At 36.5% G+C, this 22212-nt stretch overlaps 1 protein-coding gene across 1 annotated transcript in view; it reads right to left on the reverse strand.

Annotated features, from left to right (window-relative positions):
- Positions 1–22212, reverse strand: part of NPEPPS (aminopeptidase puromycin sensitive) — a 121028-nt gene that overhangs the window by 72414 nt on the left and 26402 nt on the right. Inside the window, exons 2-6 of the mRNA XM_015810449.1 lie at positions 17780–17864; positions 10006–10083; positions 4691–4812; positions 4334–4441; positions 1695–1895 (exon numbers count right to left, since the gene is read on the reverse strand). Of these exons, the coding sequence (XP_015665935.1) occupies positions 1695–1895; positions 4334–4441; positions 4691–4812; positions 10006–10083; positions 17780–17864 (594 nt within the window). The remainder of the gene's footprint in view (positions 1–1694; positions 1896–4333; positions 4442–4690; positions 4813–10005; positions 10084–17779; positions 17865–22212) is intronic.

The raw sequence follows: 22212 nt of genomic DNA on the forward strand, positions 1-22212 counted from the left end.
CCGGAAAAAAGACCAGAAGGCAAGCTGAAAAAGGAAAAAACGGGACTTTTGCGATCGCGCGGTCCCCAAAATGGCGGCCGCGCGCGCGAAATTACGATCGCCCTGAGGCCGAGACAAAGCTGTTCCCTTCGAGTGCTGAAGGTCCCAAGAGCCCAAAAACCACACCGCCGCTATTTAATTAAGGCCAGCGATCGGCTCCGGGCGCGCCGATCGGTGTCGTTTGGGGCGGCGCGCGTCATACAGACTGCCGGAAAAGCTGTAAATTGGCGGCCTAGGCCGTTGGGACGAGTAATGCCTACGATGTCCTATCGGCCCCCGGGCCCGCAGCCGTGAGCTCCGGAGGGTTCCAGGGATCTAACAGCCGTTAGATCCAAAAGTAATTATTGTCTGGAAGAGCTCTTGGGGGGAGGGAAAATAGAAGGGGCCCCCTTCTGTTCTTCCTTGCTCCCCCCACTACAGAGCTGACACTAAGGTAGCTGGGATTTGAGTTAAATTTGGCTAATTAAATTTAGACAAGGGGATCCAAATTGTTAAAACGTAATAGGAAGGAAATGGAGAATTCACCCAAGTCTAGACTGTACCTAAGAGCCAGAGTTGTACGTCCTGTCCATGGGCAAGATCAAGTCAAGACTGGGCACAGGTCCAGGGACAGGGCGTGACAACTTTGGCTGACTTGATCTGATTGGGCAGGAATACAGTCTCAACCCACGGGTGGATCCTCCATCTCCAGTGCTGGAGAATTTCTATATTCATTCATTCATTTTTATTCAATTAGAAAATGTATATAGCCGCCTAATCACTCACAGTGACTCCAGGCAGCTTACAAGCAATAAAAACACAGCATAGAAAATAAAAAAAAACAATAACCCCCCCACTCACCAACAACACATAGTCAAATGAGCTGTTTGATGGGTTCCACCCACCCACTGGCAAGACCAAGTCTTCAGGGCCTTAAGAAAGAGTTTGGGTCCTGCCAGATGTACCTCCTTAGGGACGGAATATTTCTTGCCTCACCATTCTAATGGTTGAATGGTTGTGACCAGCAAGAGACAGTCTTTCAGATAACCCAGTCCCAAGACATGAAAGGCTTTAAAGGTGAGAACCAGCACCTTGAATTGCACATGGAAGCAAATGGTCAATCAATGCAGTTCCTGCAGAAGTGACACTTGTGCACACCAAGGTCTGCACAAAACCATGCAGGCTGCTGCATTCTGAACAACTGGAGCTTTCAGGTGCTTTTCAAGGGCAGCCCCAAGTAGAGCATGTTGAAATAGTCAAGACAGGAGGTGACTAGAGCATGAGTGACCTTGAATAGGGATTGTAGGTCCAGGAAAGGCCATAAATGTCTCACAACCCATAGTTGCGCAAACACCTTCCTGGCTACAACTGCCACTTTCTCCTCAAGCATGAGTCCAGGAGAATCCTCAGATTACATACTCAGTTTGTTTGGGGCAGTGCCACTCCACACAAGACCAAAAGTAGCAATTCTCCATGGACCAAACAACTACATATGTTATCTATATATATATCCTAGTATATAATAATGTCTGAGATGGCTAAAATTCCCTATATTTTATATATAAGCATGCACTTGAAGTTGCAAGTTAAATGAAATTAAAGTTTTTTAACACTTTGGTTTTGTTTTCCAGGAACTATCATAGAGCAAGATATACAAATTTTTAAGCCTTTCTTACCTCTAATGCAAACTTCCCTTGTTCTGCTTTGCCAACAGGAGTGTAAACACGGATTAATACACCATCAGTGGTCCTGGTCTCAACAAAGTCATATTCTCCGACCACAAAAGCAACAAGATATGTTGACATCACAGGAGTACAAGCAAATTTCACTTCTACCAGATTTTCATCATCAGGATAGGGCCTCCGATCAGTGATATTCTGTCCAAAAAATTATGAAGAGGCTAAATATATTAAATATGAAGCAACACTAAATTTTATAAAGTGGAAGTGGTACATTACGGTTTATTTCTCAGTGCCAAATTACAATATTATGATCTCAACTCTCTCATTTGTATTCATCTGATACACGCTTCAATTCCAATTTCATTCTAGGATACAGTACCACTGTTTTTTTTAACTTACAGTATTTTTTACTTTATTATCAGATATGTATTATTAAAGATTTTTTATACAAATTCTAAAAGAAAAAATAAGGAAAGTAAAGAAACGTAATCAGTAAATGAATAATGTGCAAGGAAAGAAAAAAGTTATAAAGAAATGACTTTCAATCTTCTTAACAGTAGTTACAGATTCATATTTTAACTTCTCTAATGTTGCAACATATTCTCTTTTCTTTTCATACAGGTAAACCTCAAATTATGACTATAACTGAGACCAGAATTTCTGTTGTTAAGCGAGAAAGTTGTTAAATGAGTCCTTCCCAATTTTAAAATGTAACACTTGTTACAGTTGTTAAGTGAATCACAATGGTTAAGTGAATCACTTGGTCATTAAGCGAATCCAGCTTCCCCCAATGATTCTCCTTGCCAGAAGCTGGCTAGGAAGGTTGCAAATGGTGATTACATGACCTCAGGACATTGCAAATACATGATGGTTGCCAAGTACCCAAATTTTGTTCATGCAACCGTGGGGATGCTGCATTGGTTGTAAATGCGAGAACCAGTTGCAAGTCACTTTTTTCACTGCCGCTGTAACTTTGAATGGTCAAAGTTGAGGACTACCTGTAATATACAGATAGTTAATATACAGGACCACCAGTAACATACAAGTATTTTGATCAACAGTAACTACTGATCAAAGCTATGATGGTCTCAGAAATTGTGCTTTTAAGCCTGTAAAGTATTTCTCACTATTATAAAACACTGCGTACTTCCCCCCACATGGTCACAGTCAATTATTGTGTTCTGTGTGTATGGCAACCTGTTCACACTTATGACCAGTTGCTAAATGCCCCACAACCATGTGACCGTCATTTTCAAACTTCTCTGCTGGCTTTCCCAGAAAATTACTGGTAAATGCAAGTTTGCAAGCTACTGCTGTCTGACAGAAAGCTGAGATTTCCTGCTAGCAGGCAATTTTGAGGGTGAAAGGGCTACCAGCCAAGAGGAATCTCAAGCTTCACATGCCTCAAGAGTAAAAGGAGTGCTTGCTGAGGAACTGCCCCAGAAGGCTGCAGAAACAGATCTCAGATCCTGAAGATCTGAGCTCTGTTTCTGCAGCCCTTTGAAGAAGTTCCCCTCTGTACATAGTGGGGAGGGGGAACTCCTTTGGTGGGTTTCAGGAACAGAGTTGGGATCTTTAAGATATCTGCTTCATTTCTTAACCTTGTCAGAATTCATCTGCATTATGTGTGTAGAGAAGTTCTCTTCCATGTACAGAAGGTTGGGTAGGTTAATGAAGCTCAGATCCTGAAGATCCTAGTTCCATTCCTGTTGTGCACTACAACAGTTTCCTCCCATATACCAAGGAGAACTGAACTTAGCAGGCAGTTCGCTGTGTGTACTTAACATCCTGGAAATCATACGGGTATCTCACTTAATAACAGCTTCACTCAACAACTTATCCCAACTTTGATCCCAAACCCATAAAACACAAGTTCATTTTTTTCAGCAAAAAGTTCTTAAGGGGTTTCCAATCACTAATAAACATAGTTAGTCCTTTCTATAAATCAAACAAGTCAATCATTATACATTCTAAATAATTGTTCTGTAGTTTTAGGGCAACAGTACATCATTTTATAAAAGTTCTCTTTTAAATTGTGGCATAATGTAAATTTTAATGCTTTCAGCCACATATTTTCCCATTATTTTATCAATATATTATGTCCAAAATTCTTATCCCATTTTATCATAACTCTTTCATTTGTTCTTCTTCTATTTCAAATTTCAGCAAAGATTTATAAATTTTAGCAATTACATGTTCATCATTTGTACACAGTTCAATTTCAAATCATGTCTTGTGCTATTCAATTCCAAATGTCCAGTTATCTACCACAGATTATTTTCTTAACTGCATATGAAAACTATTGAAAACTATATCGCTCTGTATACAATTGATCGCTTTATTTCATCTTATATCCTCCGTGCTCTTATTGAAACACCTATCTATATGTTAACTATCTGTCTTTGCCTACTGAAACCTATAAAGTCATTGGGGGAACAATCTGAGTTAATATCTATTCCATATTCTCAATATAGCACTTCTAAAATAGTGATTTTTTAAAAAAAAAACTACATTAATTTTAACTTTATTGCATGGAAAGTTCCATGCAATCTAAACCTAGGCCATGTCTTGTAGTAACTTTTTTCTGTTTAATCAAACCACTTTGTAATATGACTTTAAGTTAAATTAATTACCATATTTGACAGAGCTACTCTGTCTTTAGGAACCACCAATGAAATATCAAAAGTTGCCTTGATAGCTGGCTCATCCCAACAAGGAAAGGCCCTGCGAGCATCAGTGGCCTGCAGGAAAGAAAAAAGCAGTATTAAGAAGTCAAAATATTTGAGGCATTCTGACAGATCCAAGAACTGTCATATTCAATATTTAAAAGGACACACACACACACACACACACACACTTTTGGAAAATTATTGGTAAAAAAGAGGCACAAGCAGAAATACAGAAACTGACGAGAATAAAAATAATACCAACTTGATACATCCAATTAATATTAACTGGACATGTAAACTATAAATCAAAGGATTTCATACCTCAAATTGGGTAACAGCAGCAAACCGAGTATCTCCGGAAGGGGTGATGTATTTACTTCGATAGAATCCTTTCATTTTGTCATTCAATTCTCCAACAAAATCTATCTTTAATGTTCCCATCCCTGTGTTATTTAAAAAAAGCACACATACACATTATTATCCTTACTGAAAAAGAAAATGCTAAACCCAGTATATTTAAGCACAGGTAAAGTAAAAATACAACAGATTCCCAAAGTATGCAGACTCTGGGACTCTGAAGATTAGCTCGAATAATAGAGGACTGATAAAAGGTGTAATAAAATGATAATAAAGGAACAATAAATGAGTAAATGATAGGAGATTTGGAAGATCCATGAAAATAAGCTAGTTATTTTAATTACACTTTTTAACTACTTAACTATTCAATTCACACACATAAGTTACATGCTTGTACAGAGACCTGATTGGAGTCTTTCAGAGCTCACAATATAGTTTACAGAGAATCCTGCTCACCAGGTGTACCATATGACTAGACACAGCTCTCAGTAATTAGTTCTTAAGATCAACACTACATTAACAAAAGAAAAAATGAGACCATGCAGAGAAGATGGGTTATGTAAATTCATAGATAATAAGCAGTTCTTTTTCTTTGTGGTCTTGATAATTCATATTGACAGTTTGTTAAAGCTTCTTACTTGAGGAAGAATCTGGTCATCATAAGGTGAGTGAAGAGAGAACAGCATCTTTCTGGAAACAAATGTCTAGTCTATAGTGTTGAATGAAGGTACAGGGCTGACCTTATGTAATTGCCCAGCATAACTGCAATATAACTCCAATATGGGAATGAATCAGATCAAAAACAGGTAAAGCAGTAGCAGCACAAATGGTGCTGTCCATTCCCACTTAAGAAGTGAGAACAAAATAAACATCCAAAGAATGAAACAATATTTTCAGTAATGTTGAGAGGTTGGGGGGGGGGGAGGTGGTATTGAGATTCAAGAGAATGGTCACGAATGACTTTGGAAGAAATTAAATAGATGAGTACTTTGCTCCAATTAAAAGTACAGAAGGGTTTCCTCATAAAGCATTGAGTTTTCCAGTTCACTGAGCACTATAAAAGTTATCTTCCTTGAGAGAAGGTGAATCAGGTAAAGATGTATGCTAAAAGAGTTCTGATATTTACATAACAAAACAAGAAAAATGGTTTCGGGATGGAAACAGCCAGGAAATCAGAAGACAGAGTATATAGATGTGCTAGGTCTATTATGAACCTCTTCTTTAGCAGATTAGAAAGTATAAGCTCATGACGGAAAAAAAATAGTAGAATTTTATATCTTTAGTGAAGATGTAAGCTACTTCAGGTATAAGAAAAACATCAAAACGCTACTCCACTAATACTGCATGAGATTAATTTAACATTGGGGCTGGTTCCTCAAAGATTTCCATTTGGCCATGCAGGAATCTCTTGTGGAAAGTTTCTAAAAATCCATTTTCTGTTTTTAGCTGTGGGTATGTTTTTGCCGAAAATCAGAAGTGCCAGTTTTTGACAGAAGTGCCATTAAATGTGGTCAAGTGATCACAGCACACTGCCCTGTTGCTAGGCACCCAAAGCCCCAAGATATGTCTACTATAATTTTGAATGGTTGCTAAGCACCTTGTAAGTTATCTGTATCTTCAAGAAAACAGAGTAATAAGCAATAAACCAAAAGGAAAATAAGCATCTCCCATAAATCAACAGCAGAAAAATTGGAAATGCCTGATGCCAAAAACACTTCCCGCTGACACTTTGAGGACAAAGCTATAGGAATTGTTTTAAGATAACACGCTGTACTGTACTTAAAAAGCCAAATTGTTTACATCTCTATAAATCAGCTTGATGTAATCCATATCATTAATTTAAAGACTGATTTTCCCCACATCTTGCTATAGTTGATGAAGCAAAGATAAACCTTCTTGTATTTTCGTGTTCTCCATTATCCATTTTACATTACTTATCTATTCTTATGTCCTGTCAGTTAATTTAACTTGATTCTTCACGTATAACTGTTGTTCCTTTTAAGATCTTAATCAAAACTTTGCTTATATGAATTAATGTAGGTTTACTACCGTAATTTATGTACCCTTTTAATTTCTGCCTTTTTTCTCATATAAGAATACTTTCACCAATCTTTAGACCGGTCTTTTTGCATAATTATTGACACAGAGCTGTTACCACTTTAATTGCCTCTTCTTCTGCAACTATTTAAAATTCTGCAAATTTTAGCATACACAATATTTCCTATTTTACAATTGATCTATTGCTTGTCACACTTCAGATTCTAAGAAGTTGGTCCCTGAATATTTTCTCTTTTAAAAGGGGTTACAGAAGGATTGAACCATTTGCAAAATGTTTCACTATATCTTTTTATCTTTGTTATTTACCAAATTATTACAATTATTTTTGACTGTTCATATTTTGTAAATTTTTCCTGTTTTACTTCCTTTTCTTTCACAATCCAGTTGTTGATATAATTGATGTATTTTTCCTTGTCATTTTTGTCACCTTGTCTTTGTTGAAAGTTTGCCTTCAATTATCATAAAACTTTCTTGTTACCCAAGGCTTTTCTTTTTATTTTTCCCAAGCTATCAGAATTTTTATTTCTGAAAACCACTTGGAACTTTATTTCTTTGAAATCTTGGAAATATTTCTTGTCATTGCTTTCATGATATCTTTTATTCTTTTCCCCTAAATCTTCAATTTCAGTTTCCCATAAAGTAAATATTCTAAATCTGTTCCTTATACTGATCTGACTGCATCTTTCCTCAGGTCTTATATCAGTGGCCAGTTCCAGTTGGTGTTAAAGCAGTAGGGAGAGGAAAAATCTTCAAGACTCTCATTTTATGGTGTGTTTCAGGGATGATCTTGTCCTGTTTAACATCTACATGAATTTTCTTCACGTGAGTTGGGTGGAATACAAAATGACTGACTGACGGATGATCCATCAGTTTGATTTCCAGTATCATCAGTATGAGGTTGATAACCATTTGAAAATATTTACCCCAGGTCAATTAAGTGATGCTTTCAGTGTCCTATCGGGAGGCTATGTGGTCTGGATGGAAAAGACTCAGACTCAATCTTGCCAAGACCAAGCATATTTTAAGTTTTGTATGCCCCAGATCTGGAAATTTTGGATCTTGGATGAGATTATACTACCCATTCTAGAGTGCGTAATTTGGCAATTGTCTTGGACTCACAGTGCTGCTTAAAGGACAGATAATAGCTGTGGCAAAGAAAGCCTTTGCGCAGCTTCATCTGGTGCACCAGTTGCACTCATTCCTGGGTTGGGAGGCCCCTGACAGTCACTCATGTTCTAATCACCTTACGGTTGGATTACTGCAAAGCACTCTATGTGGGGCTCCCTTGAAGACCACTAAGAAGCTCAAGCTGGTCCAGAATGTAATGCTGTTTAGTGTAGTACATATCTATGAGATACCACTGCTCCTCAAGTTGCACTGATTACTGTAAAGTTCCAGTACAATTTAAGGTATTGGTTATCAGTTGTAACACTCTTCATGGCATAGGCCAGGTTATTTGGGGAGCCACTTATTTCTCAAGGTTTTTGCCTACCTAGTAAGTTCAGACAGAATGCCACCTATCAAAACCCCAGCAGCATGTCTTCTCTGCCATGATACCTGCCTTCTGGAATGATATCACCTCAGGTATCCATGTAACTCCCACTTCAGTGATGTTCCGGAATTCTTAAAAATTTGATTGCTCACCAGACTTTGATTTAGGAGAATTATAACGTTCTGTTTTGGAGGGGGGTATATGGAATGTGGTTGCCCATATCTTCAGTTTTTCTTTTTATTATTTTTCTGTTTTTAACCATCAACTACCAGGGTTGCCTTATGATTATTGCTATAGCTTTCATGCTTTTTCATCAAGATAATGGAAAACTACATTTTTTTTATAAGTACTAATGAAATTTACTAGTATTGTCAGGAAGAAAAGCTATGCTGACAAAGAACTACAAATTGCTCTTCTCTCCCTAGCTGTTTATCTTGACTGATGCTGGAATGAAGTCTCAACTTAATTCAACAGTGGCTAATAATTCCTAGAGAGGAACAGATTGTCTTCACTCTCTCTCTCTCTTTCACTTTCAATTATAGATCCATGTGTGCAAACAAATGAGCTGACAGACCAGATTATCTTTTAATTATTTGTTGTTTTTTCCCATTAAGGTTTCACCTAATTTTCTCATTTACCCTTTGCCTATAAATTTGGGAGTTTCTAAGAAATAGACTCCATATTAAATTTATTATGAAGTAGTTTGTATAAACTATTTTATTATTTGTTATATGTTTCTTTCTTAAACTGCATTCTCCAAATGAATTTCTAAAACATGACAGATAGTAAACAAAGGACAAGCACTGTTTTTGCTAACCATTCTAGCCTTTATTAAATAAATAAATAAATAAATAAATACCTATTCAGTAAATTAACATTAGACTTTTGAAAATTCTGTACTGAAATATAGAAATGTCAAAATTTCTATAACATTTTAGGTAGATAGAGACACTGAATTTCAATTGTTACTACTAATTATTTTTCAGTGTAAACAGAATCCATTTCAGCTATGAAAATAATAACAATATTTTAAGCATGTGAGGACATTCTTCTAAGATGACATAGTTTGTTTATTAAAAATAAATGCTACAACATAACATGGTAAAAATAATACACATGGTGATGTGTCATAATATTTTGGGCTAAGTATTCTTATGAGTGCTTCTGAGTTCAAAAATTCTAAAGTGTCTGTTTAGATGCCATAGACAAATGTCAGCCTTAGGAATTATTGACTAAATTAATATTTGATTTAATAATAACATTATACGTGTTTATAAAAATACTGCATTTTACACTTGCTAGCAAATAATAATAATTGACTATCAAATCAAGATTTAAATTGTGGATATTATATATGAACAATCTGCTCAGTTTAGGGGGGACCATTAAACAGAGTAGAACAATGCTTGATAGCTTGTAACTTACTGTTTTATGCAAAGCCAACTGTGTGTTTAGTTTAGAGTTCAGTGTGTTAGGTGAAACCTGGCAACCAGATTTCAGCAAACATGAAATATAATTTGTATGAGAACAGATATATTAAGAATCAGAACAAAATTAGATTTAATTTTGTTTCAAATATAAAATAACCTTGGAAATGCAGAGATGGAATTAACTCCCAAAACATATTCTAAGTAACGAGGGAAGAGAGAGAAAAAAAACTATGGTCTGGCAACAAAATGTATATTTCTTTTACCTCAGATGGACCCACTTAACTTCTACACAATTTTACCTTTCTGAAGTGTGCTGGGAAAAGAAAGAGTCACTTTCTCGTCTTCATTCTGATAGTTGAACCCTGTGGCATGGATTTCTGAAAAAGAAGAAAGATTGCTCTAAACAATCATAAGCACTTTCTTTGATATGGATACTGAAACACACCAGGTCTAGATTAAAGTATTATGCAATAGTACATACATAAGAAATCATTTATAATTTATTTTTAATTGAAATTAATGTCAATCTGATTTACTTCAAACTCAGGATCTTCTAGGGACTAAAACTTGATTACTGGACTGGATCCAGTTACGGTAATTTTATTTGTTTATACCTTGTCCTTCTAGACAAGCTACAATGTTTCATTTTCAAAAGCATATAATAAAGTAGTTTTATTACATCTGATTTCTACAGTTCACTAAGTTTCAAGGTAATTTATCTGATTTTGGAATACTCTTGATATATTCCAATTGTTTTTATGCAATAAAACACAATTAAGCAAAGTTTAGTTAGTATCATAGTATATGAAATCAGCTTTATTGGTCATAGTTGCTTGTAATGTTAAATCAAATTTCAGAGAATCCTGGTGGTACTTTATGATGCTCTTCCCCAACTGAAACTGCTGAAGTAACCAAGATCTAGTGAGGAAGCAAAGCCAGGATAAATCTGATGTCACATTTCGAAGCCCATTCTTGCTGGTGCGACAGACATTGTTTCTCAGCTTGCCAACGAACTTGGGGGGGAGGGGAGAGGTTTGGAATGCAGACTTCCAAGATTAAAAAAGCAGACCGTAGGAACCATGGACAGTGGGCAGGTGTCTGGCTAGCCCAGGGGTAGGCAACCTTGGCTCTTTTATGACTCATGGACTTCAACTCCCAGAATTACTGAGCCAGCCATGAAGTCCACGAGTCATAAAAGAGCCAAGGTTGCCTACCCTTAGGCTAGACCCAGAAATGCTGTATCATAACAATACTTTCCAATTTGATTGGGCAATGTGACCTGACCCAGAATGAGAAGGGAAAAGTCAATGCTTTTACTATATGGATTTGGGAGGAGTCCTGCCAGAGCTGGTTTCATTTTCATATGTGCCAAAATGATGTACTCATAAAGCTTTGCATTAAGAGATTGGAAAGTCTTGAATGTGTTTGCTTGGTTGGGTTCATCAGTCAGAACCTTGATATCTGAATTAGCAAATCTATTTACTAAAGTTGAAGCCACAAATTATAAGCAGTTTTCAACTTCTCTCTTATTAAATAGCAACAAGTCACTTGGCTTTTCACCTCAGTTACTTTAGCTGCCATAATGCAGGAGGAACAATTAAAAGTAAAATACAAAAATGCATCAAGAAAAAAACAAAATTCTCCAGAATAAATATTCGTGTGGTCATAATTCTACAGACAATGAAAATCCAACATCTAAATAAAAAGTTTAATTTTAAAGAGGAAAATTAAACTCCAGAAATATCAATTCATTTTGTAATGCTGCCAAAATTTCCAGGGTATAACGAGCTCTGAGAATAACCTTGGGAAAAGGGACCATAGCCAGGGAATGATCAGACAAGAGCTATATCAACCCATAGAAGGAGGTAAAGAAAATCTCTTGGAAGGGAACTTTTTTTGGAAGACAAGAGAATGGAGAAGTGTTTTCATACTTGCATGATTCTATTACTGTAACCTTACAATAAAGATAGTGTTGGCATTCATGGTTTTGGTTTCCTGACTGGATGGTCTATATCTCTGTCTGTCAAATGTATATGGCCATCCATCTCATGGAAAGAGATGCTGGGAAGCATGCAAAAATCCAGTAAAATCAGTAAATAAATCTGCTCAGAGTTATTCTCAATAGTGAGATAGGCAGCATTTAAATTTAATAAATAAAAATAAATAAATAACACAATCACTAGTTAAGACCATTACATAATAATTATTAAAACAATTAAAAATTATAAAAAGCTAAAACAGGAAAAGAGAATAATAGAGGGAGGAATGATAAGCAATAAGCCATTTCATGAGTTTACTTCCCCCAGGATCCTCAGGCCTGCAGTCTCCATCTGTAGGGAGAAGATGCCATAAAATGGGCACCACAGCAGAAAAGGTCCTCTTGCCTAGGGCCCATCAAATGTGGTCTCAAGACGATGGAATCCATAGCATACTTATTCTGTGAGATCGTATGGGATGGGGATCCTTCAAATAACCCAGTACCATACAGCAAAAGTGTAATATGTTGTCTACCAAAAATACACAAAACTACTTGCCTCACTTCATTTTGCACCAGCTGAAGTTTCCAAATACTCTTCAAGGCCAACCCTGTATATAGTACGCTGCAATAATCTAATCAGAAGGTAAGCAGAGCATGACTAACTATGAGTAGGACTTCTTTACCCAAAAATGGGTGCAACTGGCATACAATACAAAGTTGTGCAAAGGTCCTCCTAGCCACAACTGTCATTTGCTCCTCAAGCAAGAGTCATGAGTTCAGGAAAATCCCCAGATTGTGCACAGGGCTCAGTTGAAACCTATTGTTCCTCATCTAACCCTCGCAGTCTCTTAATTATTATCTACCATTTATATGCCACTCAATTCAACAAGGCTCAAACGACTCAAACAACTCAATTCAACAAGGCTCAACAACAAAGCAATGTAAAATTAAAAACCACTATAACCAACAAAATAGGGCAATGAAACCCTAAAAAACAACTCCAATTCATAGGAGGTTCCAGAAAAGTGATGCCATGTAGGTACAAACAATATAGTATTGAAGAAAATGAACAAATTCTTTGTTTAAAATAAGATAGCTTTCCATGTTTAACGCTTTCTTGACATTTTCATGAGAAATCATGAAGAAAATCTATACACACAGTCTTTAAAAGTAAAAATGAGTTGATGGCACATAATTAATTAATGATATTTCCAAGTCAATTAGTTTCCTTTCTATTCTTTCCAAAGACCTCATAACATGTATCTATATACTAAAACTCTCCTATTTGTCACCTTCCGATAGGCACAATGGCGCATCATAGGGCAACAATTTTTTTAATCAAAATACCTCAAGTTGGCCAACTTAAAGAATATGTCCAAGATCCAGGATCCATTAGTCCTGAATCTTTACAGCTATTGTATTCACAAAGCTGTGGCCATGATTTCCAATTATACTTTCCAGAACTCTATCAGTTGTGTAATGAAAGTAGGGTTATGGTTAGGGTATATATATCCCTGCCCACTTTTCTGCCTCCTTCTGGCCCCTGCACACAATCAGCTGGAGGCAAGGACTAGCAAGCAAACAGCAATTGGAACTGAGGCTAAAATTTCAAATCTCTTAATGGCGGTGAGTGGTGAGGAAAAGACAAGGGAGTGATTTGAATGCCTCCTGGCAAGGTAGGGCTGGTTGGAGGCATCAGTGGTCAATGGGTAAGCCCTTTTCCTCCATGGATAGATGGGGCCCTTGATTTATGCTGGGATAGGGAATGGGGGTTCAATTTTCTTCATGATCCATTCCCTTTGTCATCCCTCCTCCAAAAAAATCGCAGGCAGTTCTGTGAGTCAGCAGAGGAGGAGAAAAAGGAAGCTTCACTGGTGTCTGTTGAGAGTCAGGAGGGGAGGGAAAATGGCACAAGTCTACACTAATATGTGGAAAGAAAGATGACATAATAGATAATGGGTTCTTTAGCTTAAAATAACCAATCGGGCAAAAATTAATTAAACTTCTTCCCTGACAAATTACTATGAAATAAGAGGATGTTGATAACTGATAAATATGCTGGCCTATTCATTCTCTTACAAGAGTTTCAGAGTAAATATAACTTCTAAAAATATACACATATGCAGATAAATAGCCTTACTGCTAGCTGCAACTTAATAAAAAAGGTTGCAATAACTAAATGTTAATTTTGAAAATCCCCATACTATGACATCTTTTGCATCATATTAAATTAAATAATTTGAATTATTACCGTAAAACTACATTTCAGAAATTGTACTATTTCATAGGAAATGAAAGGAGCAGCCAAAGAATTATTTAAGGAACATTGAGATGTGACAACAGGTGGTTATTTAGAATTGTAAAGGAAAGGATAGGTTTAAAACAGGTTATTTCAATTAACACTAGACAAAAACTTATTTTAATATTTAGATTCAAAAGGAAAGCAAATAGCTGAAATAAGAAAGTTTGTTAGTGCATGTAGCAAACTGAAGAGAGGGATTGAAATTCTGCCTCAAATATTTCAGTGACTAAAAATATAAACATGGCAACTAGGAGAATCTTTAAAATGTCTTTGCAGTGAGTCTTAAACTGCATGTAGCCAATGGAAGAGCCAATGGGAAATTCATATTTTTGTGGTGGCTTCATTATAGTTGGGAATACATACAGACATACATTGACAACAAAATGATTCAGCCTAATTTTGTAATAGTCTTCACCTGAATATCAGAACAATTTTTTCTCTTTTAACCCTTACTGCATGAAAAGCAAAGCAGGAAAGAACAGAAAGAACAAAAGCCATGGCATTCTTATAAATGTCACTGTGCTCCTATGCTCAATCTGGTTATCCCAAGAATAAGGACAATACAGTCACTTTGAGATAGAATTGTTGTTGTTTTTTACTTTTGTAAAGAAAACAATCCATATATTATTCATTCCTGAGAGATAACAATGATGTTTTTTAATACATTTCATATGCATGGAACCAAAGAAGTATTCTCTCAAAAGACAAGGTCTAAGACCATCTAATGAAGCTGACTGAAAGGAAATTAATAACAGATGTAAGAAAGTCCACCATCATACATTAATAGTAGAATTTATTACAAGACATGTGGATGGCTAATAACTTGGGTGCCTTTAAAAGGAAAAAAATAATTAATGGATGTATTAAGGACATTGGCTCATGAAGATGCCATGTTACCTCCAAATTGGAAGCAGCAATTCTCCGAATGCCAGTGGCAAGTGAACCCAACAGGAGAGTGTGCAAAAAGCAACAGGCTGGCCAAGGTGAAAAACAAAGTTACTAGACTAAGTACTTTGTTGATGGGTTCTGATATGATTCAGTAGGTCTGTTCTCATGTTCTTATGACCATGAATAATAGCATTCCTCCTATAGCATCAAGATGTACGGGACTGTGCAGAAGTTTTGGCAGTTGTACAAAAAATGCTGTAAATTAAGAATGCTTCCAGAAATAAAAGTATTTTATTTTTATCAATTAACAAATGGAAAGTAAATGAACAGATGAAAAATCCAAATTAATTTAATATTTGCTGTGACTACCCTTGGCCTTTAAACAGCATCAATTCTTCTAGGTACACCTGCACAGTTTTTAAAAGAACTCAGCAAGGTTCCTTCAAAGTTGTTCCATGCATCTTGGAGAACTAACCATAGATCTGCCACACACTGCCTCAAATCCTTCTGGCTGTTCATGTAATCCCAAACAGACTCGATGATGTTGAGATCAGGGCTCTGTGGGAGCCAAATCATCACTTCCAGGACCTCTTGTTCATTATGCTGAAGATAGTTCTGAATGATATTGGCTGTATGTTTGTGGCCATTTGTCCTGCTGCAGAATAAATTTGGAGCCAATTGCACAGATAAGTATTTGCCTTCTCAGCACTGAGAAGACCATTGATCCAGATCTCCAGAAATGCAGCCTCTAACCTGCAAGGAACCTCCACCATGTTTCACTGTTGCCTGCAGAATTCATGATTGTCCCACTCTCAAGGCCTTTGGCGACCAAACTGTCTCCGATTACAGTCAAATATTTCAAATTTTAACTCATCAGTCCAGAGCACCTGCTACTATTTTTCTGTACCACAAGTCCTATCTTTTTGTACATAGCTAAGTCGCTTCTTTGCCTGGGACAGATGTCACTGACACAATGTAACTACTTTTTGTCTTGTTTCCATGCTCAGTTTTGCCATGGTGTATGACCATTCTATGACATGAAACTGTCTTCCACAACCTCACCTTAGTAGCAGAGTTTAGCTGTTCCTCATCCAGTTTTAAGACTCCTACATAGCTGTTTCTATGACTGAGTTTCTACCTATCTATGACATTGATGATCATACATCTGCTTGGTATAATTGATTAATCATACACCTGACTCTAATCCTACACACTTGACTTTATGCAAGTGTAAGACTTGATGCTGTTTTGAAAGCAAAGGGTAGTTGTACAAAATATTGATTTGATTTGGATTTCTCTTCTGTTCATTTACTTTCCATTTTGTTAATTGATTAAAATAAATTATTAACACTTCTATTTCTGAAAGCATTCTTAATTTACAGCACTTTTGTACAACTGCCAATACTTTTGTACCGTATGTGATGGTCTCAACCCTTCCACCTTCTTACAAAAGTGTAATAATATTGCAATGGCATTTTAATATTGGTCTAATTCCAATATCAACCTTTTGAAAAGGAAAACTAGACTATGATAAGAAACCAGTGAAGAGAAGGAAATTTAGAGAATCAGAAATTTAAAAATGACAGAAATAAGGGGAAAAAACAATACTACTAAAAGGTCTCTAACTAGATAACAAAGGACCTCCAAACTTCAAAAAACCAAATCAATGAACAAAGTGATCTCTATGAAGTATAGCGCTTGTTTATTTAATAAATTTATACTGCTGCTCAACTAATATACGACTTTGGTTAATTTGGTTATCAATTCTTATTACCCTAATTCTTAAATAGTAAAATTAATTATTGATGTTTTTGTCATTCCTTTTGGAAACTCCAAATAAATGACTATTTACAAAAACTGGGATTCTGAAGTGAGATACTGATGCATCAGGCAATGTTAGATCTTATATCAACGATTCTTGATATAAAATTACAAACTGAATATAGCAAAATTCACACAGGGCTCAACTGGGGCTCACATAGGGCTCAACTGGGGCATAGCAAATTTTATTTTAAATAAGTATTATATCCAATTTACAAACAATACATTTCAAAAGGCTTTACATATTTTACCATCAGCAATGGCTGAGGATAAATTCAGCAAATCCCATATGCTGAAAGGTTTTGTGCTTGTAAAGAAAGGAACACTGAATCACGTCCTGCTTTATTGTCATATTCACTGGGTTACTCAAAATGAGTACTCAAAAGGATTCTATGTACAGGTTTTTTAATGGGTAAAGATCCCAAGATAACTTTGTTGTTGCAAAGTGTATATGAGTAGCCAGTAGAATTTATATGTTGCTGATAGGAAATAGACAAACACCTATTATATACCCTTTATTTACCATAAATGATACCTTGTATTTTGTAATATATAATATATTTTTTATGCAATCTGGGTTTATGACCTACAACAGAGTACCTCAATCTTTTTGGCTTTGCAGACTGGCGGGGGGGAGAGGGAATGGCTCTACACAAGTAGCGGGCAAGTGCGCATGTGCAGCTCCATTTGCACGAGCAGCAGGTACCCATGCCCACTGGTAATGCAAGTGGGGATGCGTGCACGTGCTCACCCACCAATTTTGCAACCCGGTTACAAACAGCTCAAGGCCAGGTATAATAAAGTTTGAGTGATTGAAGGATTGACAAATTACAGGATAAAAATGGTAAATTCCTTCTTATCCCTTAAAATGGAAGAACGTATTTTCTCCTTATTAATAGATTTTTATATTCTTATTTTTAATATCTACAATGTAGCAAAATGTAATTATCATTCAAAATGTAGTCAAGAGGCTGTCTAATGTCAAACAAAGCTGAAAACACTTACTACAAATTAAAAGTATTATCAGAATAATATTATGTTTGATGATTAAAAATGCAGAAACTGCATTTATATCCCATCCTACCTTCATCTCCTTCTGGTGCATATGAAGCTGTAATAATATCAATGTCAGCACAATTCATCACTATTTGATTGGTCGCCTGCTTCACCTACAAGAAAAAAATTTACCTCTATAACTTTTAACTTTAACTTTTAAAACATCAACAATAAATTGAAAAACAGCTGAACCTTTCTTAGTGCCTTCAATGCAAAGGGAAAACCCAAAATTAATATTACGGTATTTTGCATTTTACAGTACAATAATAATTGAGTATATCCTACTAGAAGAATAAGACTGAGATTGCAAATGCTGCAATATCAGAATGAGCAGCTGACCAAGTAACTATCTTCCTTCATGCATCTAACACAGCATACTCACTATCATGTTATCTTATAGCAGATACAAACAGAGCAGAATGGCCAACTTTTGTTTGAATTGGTCTGCATTGTTTTCTTTTTGGCTTACAAGGGCTACCATGTGCATTGCAATAACATTACAAAAGCAAATGAGACATATTTCACTCTTTTTTGTTTTAGGAAATTTGAAGGACTATGTTAACTCAAAATAAATATATTAATTCCTCAAGCTGCTTAACACAACTGTCTGGAGGCTTATTTCACTTTTTAAAACCTTATATTACTGAAAATCAGCAACTGGCGACCAAATGTCAATGGTATAAATTGAAGTACTTTTTGGGCATCCACAAATCTGTACCATAGAAGAAGAAAAAAGAATTGAGGCATATTCAGTGTAATTTGAATAGAGAACAATAATTGAAGCAAAGTTTCAGTCATTTCCTTAACTGAATTTCTTGCATATTACTAACATATCAAAGCAAATTAATCCACTCCCTTTCTTGTCCAAGTATGCCTTATCTATCCATGCCAATAACCCTGCCCATTAATTATTTACTAAATTTTATTTAATATTAAATAAAGCACACGTACATATCGAGTGTTTGGGAGTATAGCTGTGACGGTCAGAAAGACAGAAATAGTGTCATCAGCTACCATTAAAATTAGTAGATGAAAATTCATGGAAATGGACTGAATTTCATCTATATAACATGCACATTATAATCCTGGATCACATATGTATCTGGTTCAACAATCAGAAATAGGAAACTCAGATACATTAATTGTCCAGGGATATTATGCTTGGAAAGCCAGCAATCCATACAACCCAGTACATGCTTTCATGGTACTTTGCTTAATTGTGAAATATTTTAAGCAACTGATGACAATGCATAATAATAGAAAAACACATTTCTAACTTTGTGATATCTTTTACTGAAGTTTTAATATGTAATTCTAGACTATTGTAGACTATTTTCAACCATTTCTGCCACCCACCTTATACTTATTAGCTTAAAAAAAAGAAGCTGCATAATATAGCTTAATAATTATCTGGACAACTACAGTACCCAGTACTATTATTCCAGTGAGAGCTGAAAAATTCCAAAATAGTGATAATACAAATGTGTAAAAAACTTGAAACTAATATCCAGAAATAAATAATCTTTCTACTACTGTGTGTATGTGAAAATAAAAATAGTTTAGTGAAATCATGTTTAGGAAGTCACTTTTTAACCCAACCCTTAGTTATGTTTCTTTCCTCGTGTACTATTTTTAAAGAACTTCTTACCATTGTTCCATAGTATCTGGTTGCACACTGAATCCAACCTGCTACTAACATTTGGTATTCATGATCAAAATCTCCTGATATAACTACTGCAGGAATTTATCCAATCTCTTTTTATATCATCCAAGCTCTTGACGAACACCATGACTTAGAACAAATAAAATATGCACTGTGTGAAAAAGTGCTTATTTTTTCTTCAATTTCTTTTCAGTCTAGTTCTCACATATTTTAAGAAAATAACTCCTTGCCATTTTTATCATGCTGTATGCAATATCCTACATTTATGCCTCTTTTTATTGCCTTTTATACCAAGCTAAAGCTTTCAAAATGTTGTAATCTTTTCTCAAAGAGAAAATATCACCGTCATCACTTTATTCTTAAACTGAATTTTATTTGCCATTTAGTTGATAATTCACCAGTTTTAAAAAAATCATTTAGGAATTGTTCACAATTAATTATTATTATCTCCAATTTGGGACAGCTCACTGCTAATTACTACTTCATCATTTGCATTTATTCACATGTTAATATGTCTTCGGTCTAACAAAAATCCTTATAGCAATTCATTTCTGCCTTCCACTGAGAAAATTGTCCATTTATTCCTACTCTTCATTTTCCCTTTTTCAATCATTCAACACTTCATAAAAAACAGATCTTTATGATCTCCTGATCAGCAAGTTCATCAAGAACTTTTGATAATAAACTTTCTTCTTCTTCTTCTTCTTCTTCTTGTGCCATATCCGTTATCGGACTTTGGCGATCATGTTGGCAATCCTATTTTTATCAGCAGCCGCACGAAAAAGTGCTGCTGAGTTTTGTCCAAACCAGTCCCTTAGATTTTGAAGCCACAATGTTCTTCTTCTGCCTGGACCTCGTTTGCCTTCAATCTTTCCCTGGAGGATTAAATGGAGTATGCCGTATTTTTCTGGGTGTCGCATCACATATCCGAAATATTCTAATTTTTATTTTTTAATTGTTTTGATGATTTCCCTTGGCTTTCCCAGGCAGCTTATCACCTCATTTCTGATCTTGTCAACCCAGCTTATACATTTCAAATGCTTCTAGTCTCTTCAGGTGGCCTTCTGTCAGAGACCAACTCTCTACTCTAGACATGTCAAACACAAGGCCCGGGGGCCGGATGCGGCCCGCAAAGTGGTTTCATGTGGCCCGCGAAGCCATCCTGGAAACAGTGAGGGAACGGCCCCCACTCCCTTGGCCCTGGCCGGCCGGCCGGGAGCCAATGTACAATTTTGTGGTGGCCATCTATGCTGAAACACATTCAGTCTCCCTCTGACTTTGCCCTGGTACCCATCATGAATAACCTGGCTAAGGAGAGCAAGCACAGCAGCAGCAGCCTTGAGGAGGAGATAAGTGCAGCTGGGTGGCCCCTTGGGGAAGTGGGACTGGGCTTGGTGCCATGGGTGCTCGAAGGCCAGGCTGGGCATTTGACCTCTGCTCTCCAGGGCTCCGGGCAGCCCGCACTACCATCCAGCCCCCCTTGCATGGCCTGAGAGGAACAGTGAGGCTCCTCCAGTGAACCATGTCTTGGCACTTGCCCTGGTCCCACCCCCTTCTGCCAGAGACCCTCAGATCTGTCCCACTCCTGCCCAGGTCCCCACAGGCATCATTGACACGAACAATGTAGAGCTGGCCATGCCCACCCAGTAAGCCATACACACTCCATCCACACCCACCCAGCAGGCTGCACCCACCCTGGCCACACCCACCCGGTCCCCCAAGGGCAACTGCAATGCTGATGCGGCCCTCAATGAAATTGAGTTTGACACCCCTGCTCTACTCCATAGAGCAGGATAGAAAAAATATAGCATCTGACAAGCCTGATTTTTCAATCTTAGGCTTATATTGTGACTGCAGAAGACCTTTTTCATTTTGAAGAATGCTGTTCGAGCTTTTTCTATCCTTGTCTTTACTTCAACTTTCAATAAACTTTCAATAAACTTTATATACTGTACTTGTCAAAAAAAAACAACACCCTTCAATAATGCTGGCATTATTTGCATCCCATATGCTGGCTGATCTTCTCAAAAACTTCTAGAAGGCTGCTACTAGCCCTTTAAGATAGATCAGATCAAGAATTATAAGTTATTAGCACAGGCTGCAGTAACAGAATCTTGAAAGGTCTGGGTATGTTTTCTATTCTCTTTCTCTCTTACACCTTAGTGAATTTGGGTGAAGCCAGTCTGAACCTCTTATCATATTCTTTGTTTTTAGGGCTTAAAACATGAATTTGTGTTGGTAACCATTTCTACATAGTTCCTACAAAGTCTTATCTGTGATTCTCTACGAATATTGAGGAAGATTTACTTCTGTGGAATCCATGCTGGTTTTTTTCAGTATGGTTTGGTTCTCTATATGGGTAGTCCCCCACCACCACCTTTCTGGCTACTGGCTCTACTCTTGTTGAAAAAAACTTTAGGCTTGTTAACCTCTCCCTAAGACTGAGTCACAAATTTCAGTACAACAAACTGTTGTTTTTAACAATAAACAGCTGTTTTTATATCTATCCCGGAATTCAAAGTTTTTATACTTTTGATATGAATGTGCCTGGGATTCACATGGGAAGAAGAAATCCCTTTAACTCTTTGTTAGCAATCCAAATTTAACACACACACAAATATATGTACGTACATGCATACATATATAGTTAGGAGATCAGCAATTTCCTATTTGGGTACTTTTAAGAACTTTTGCACAGATACTATTAGGGCTCAGTAATTTGCTAGAGAGTCATCTCTCAAGATATTTTACAGACCTTCAAACTGATCTCCAGACCTCATCTGACTATGCTATAAATC

This window comes from Protobothrops mucrosquamatus, unplaced genomic scaffold, assembly GCF_001527695.2.
Source record: "Protobothrops mucrosquamatus isolate PMUCROS unplaced genomic scaffold, P.Mucros_1.0 scaffold10, whole genome shotgun sequence".
NCBI classification, from domain to species: Eukaryota; Metazoa; Chordata; class Lepidosauria; order Squamata; family Viperidae; genus Protobothrops; species Protobothrops mucrosquamatus.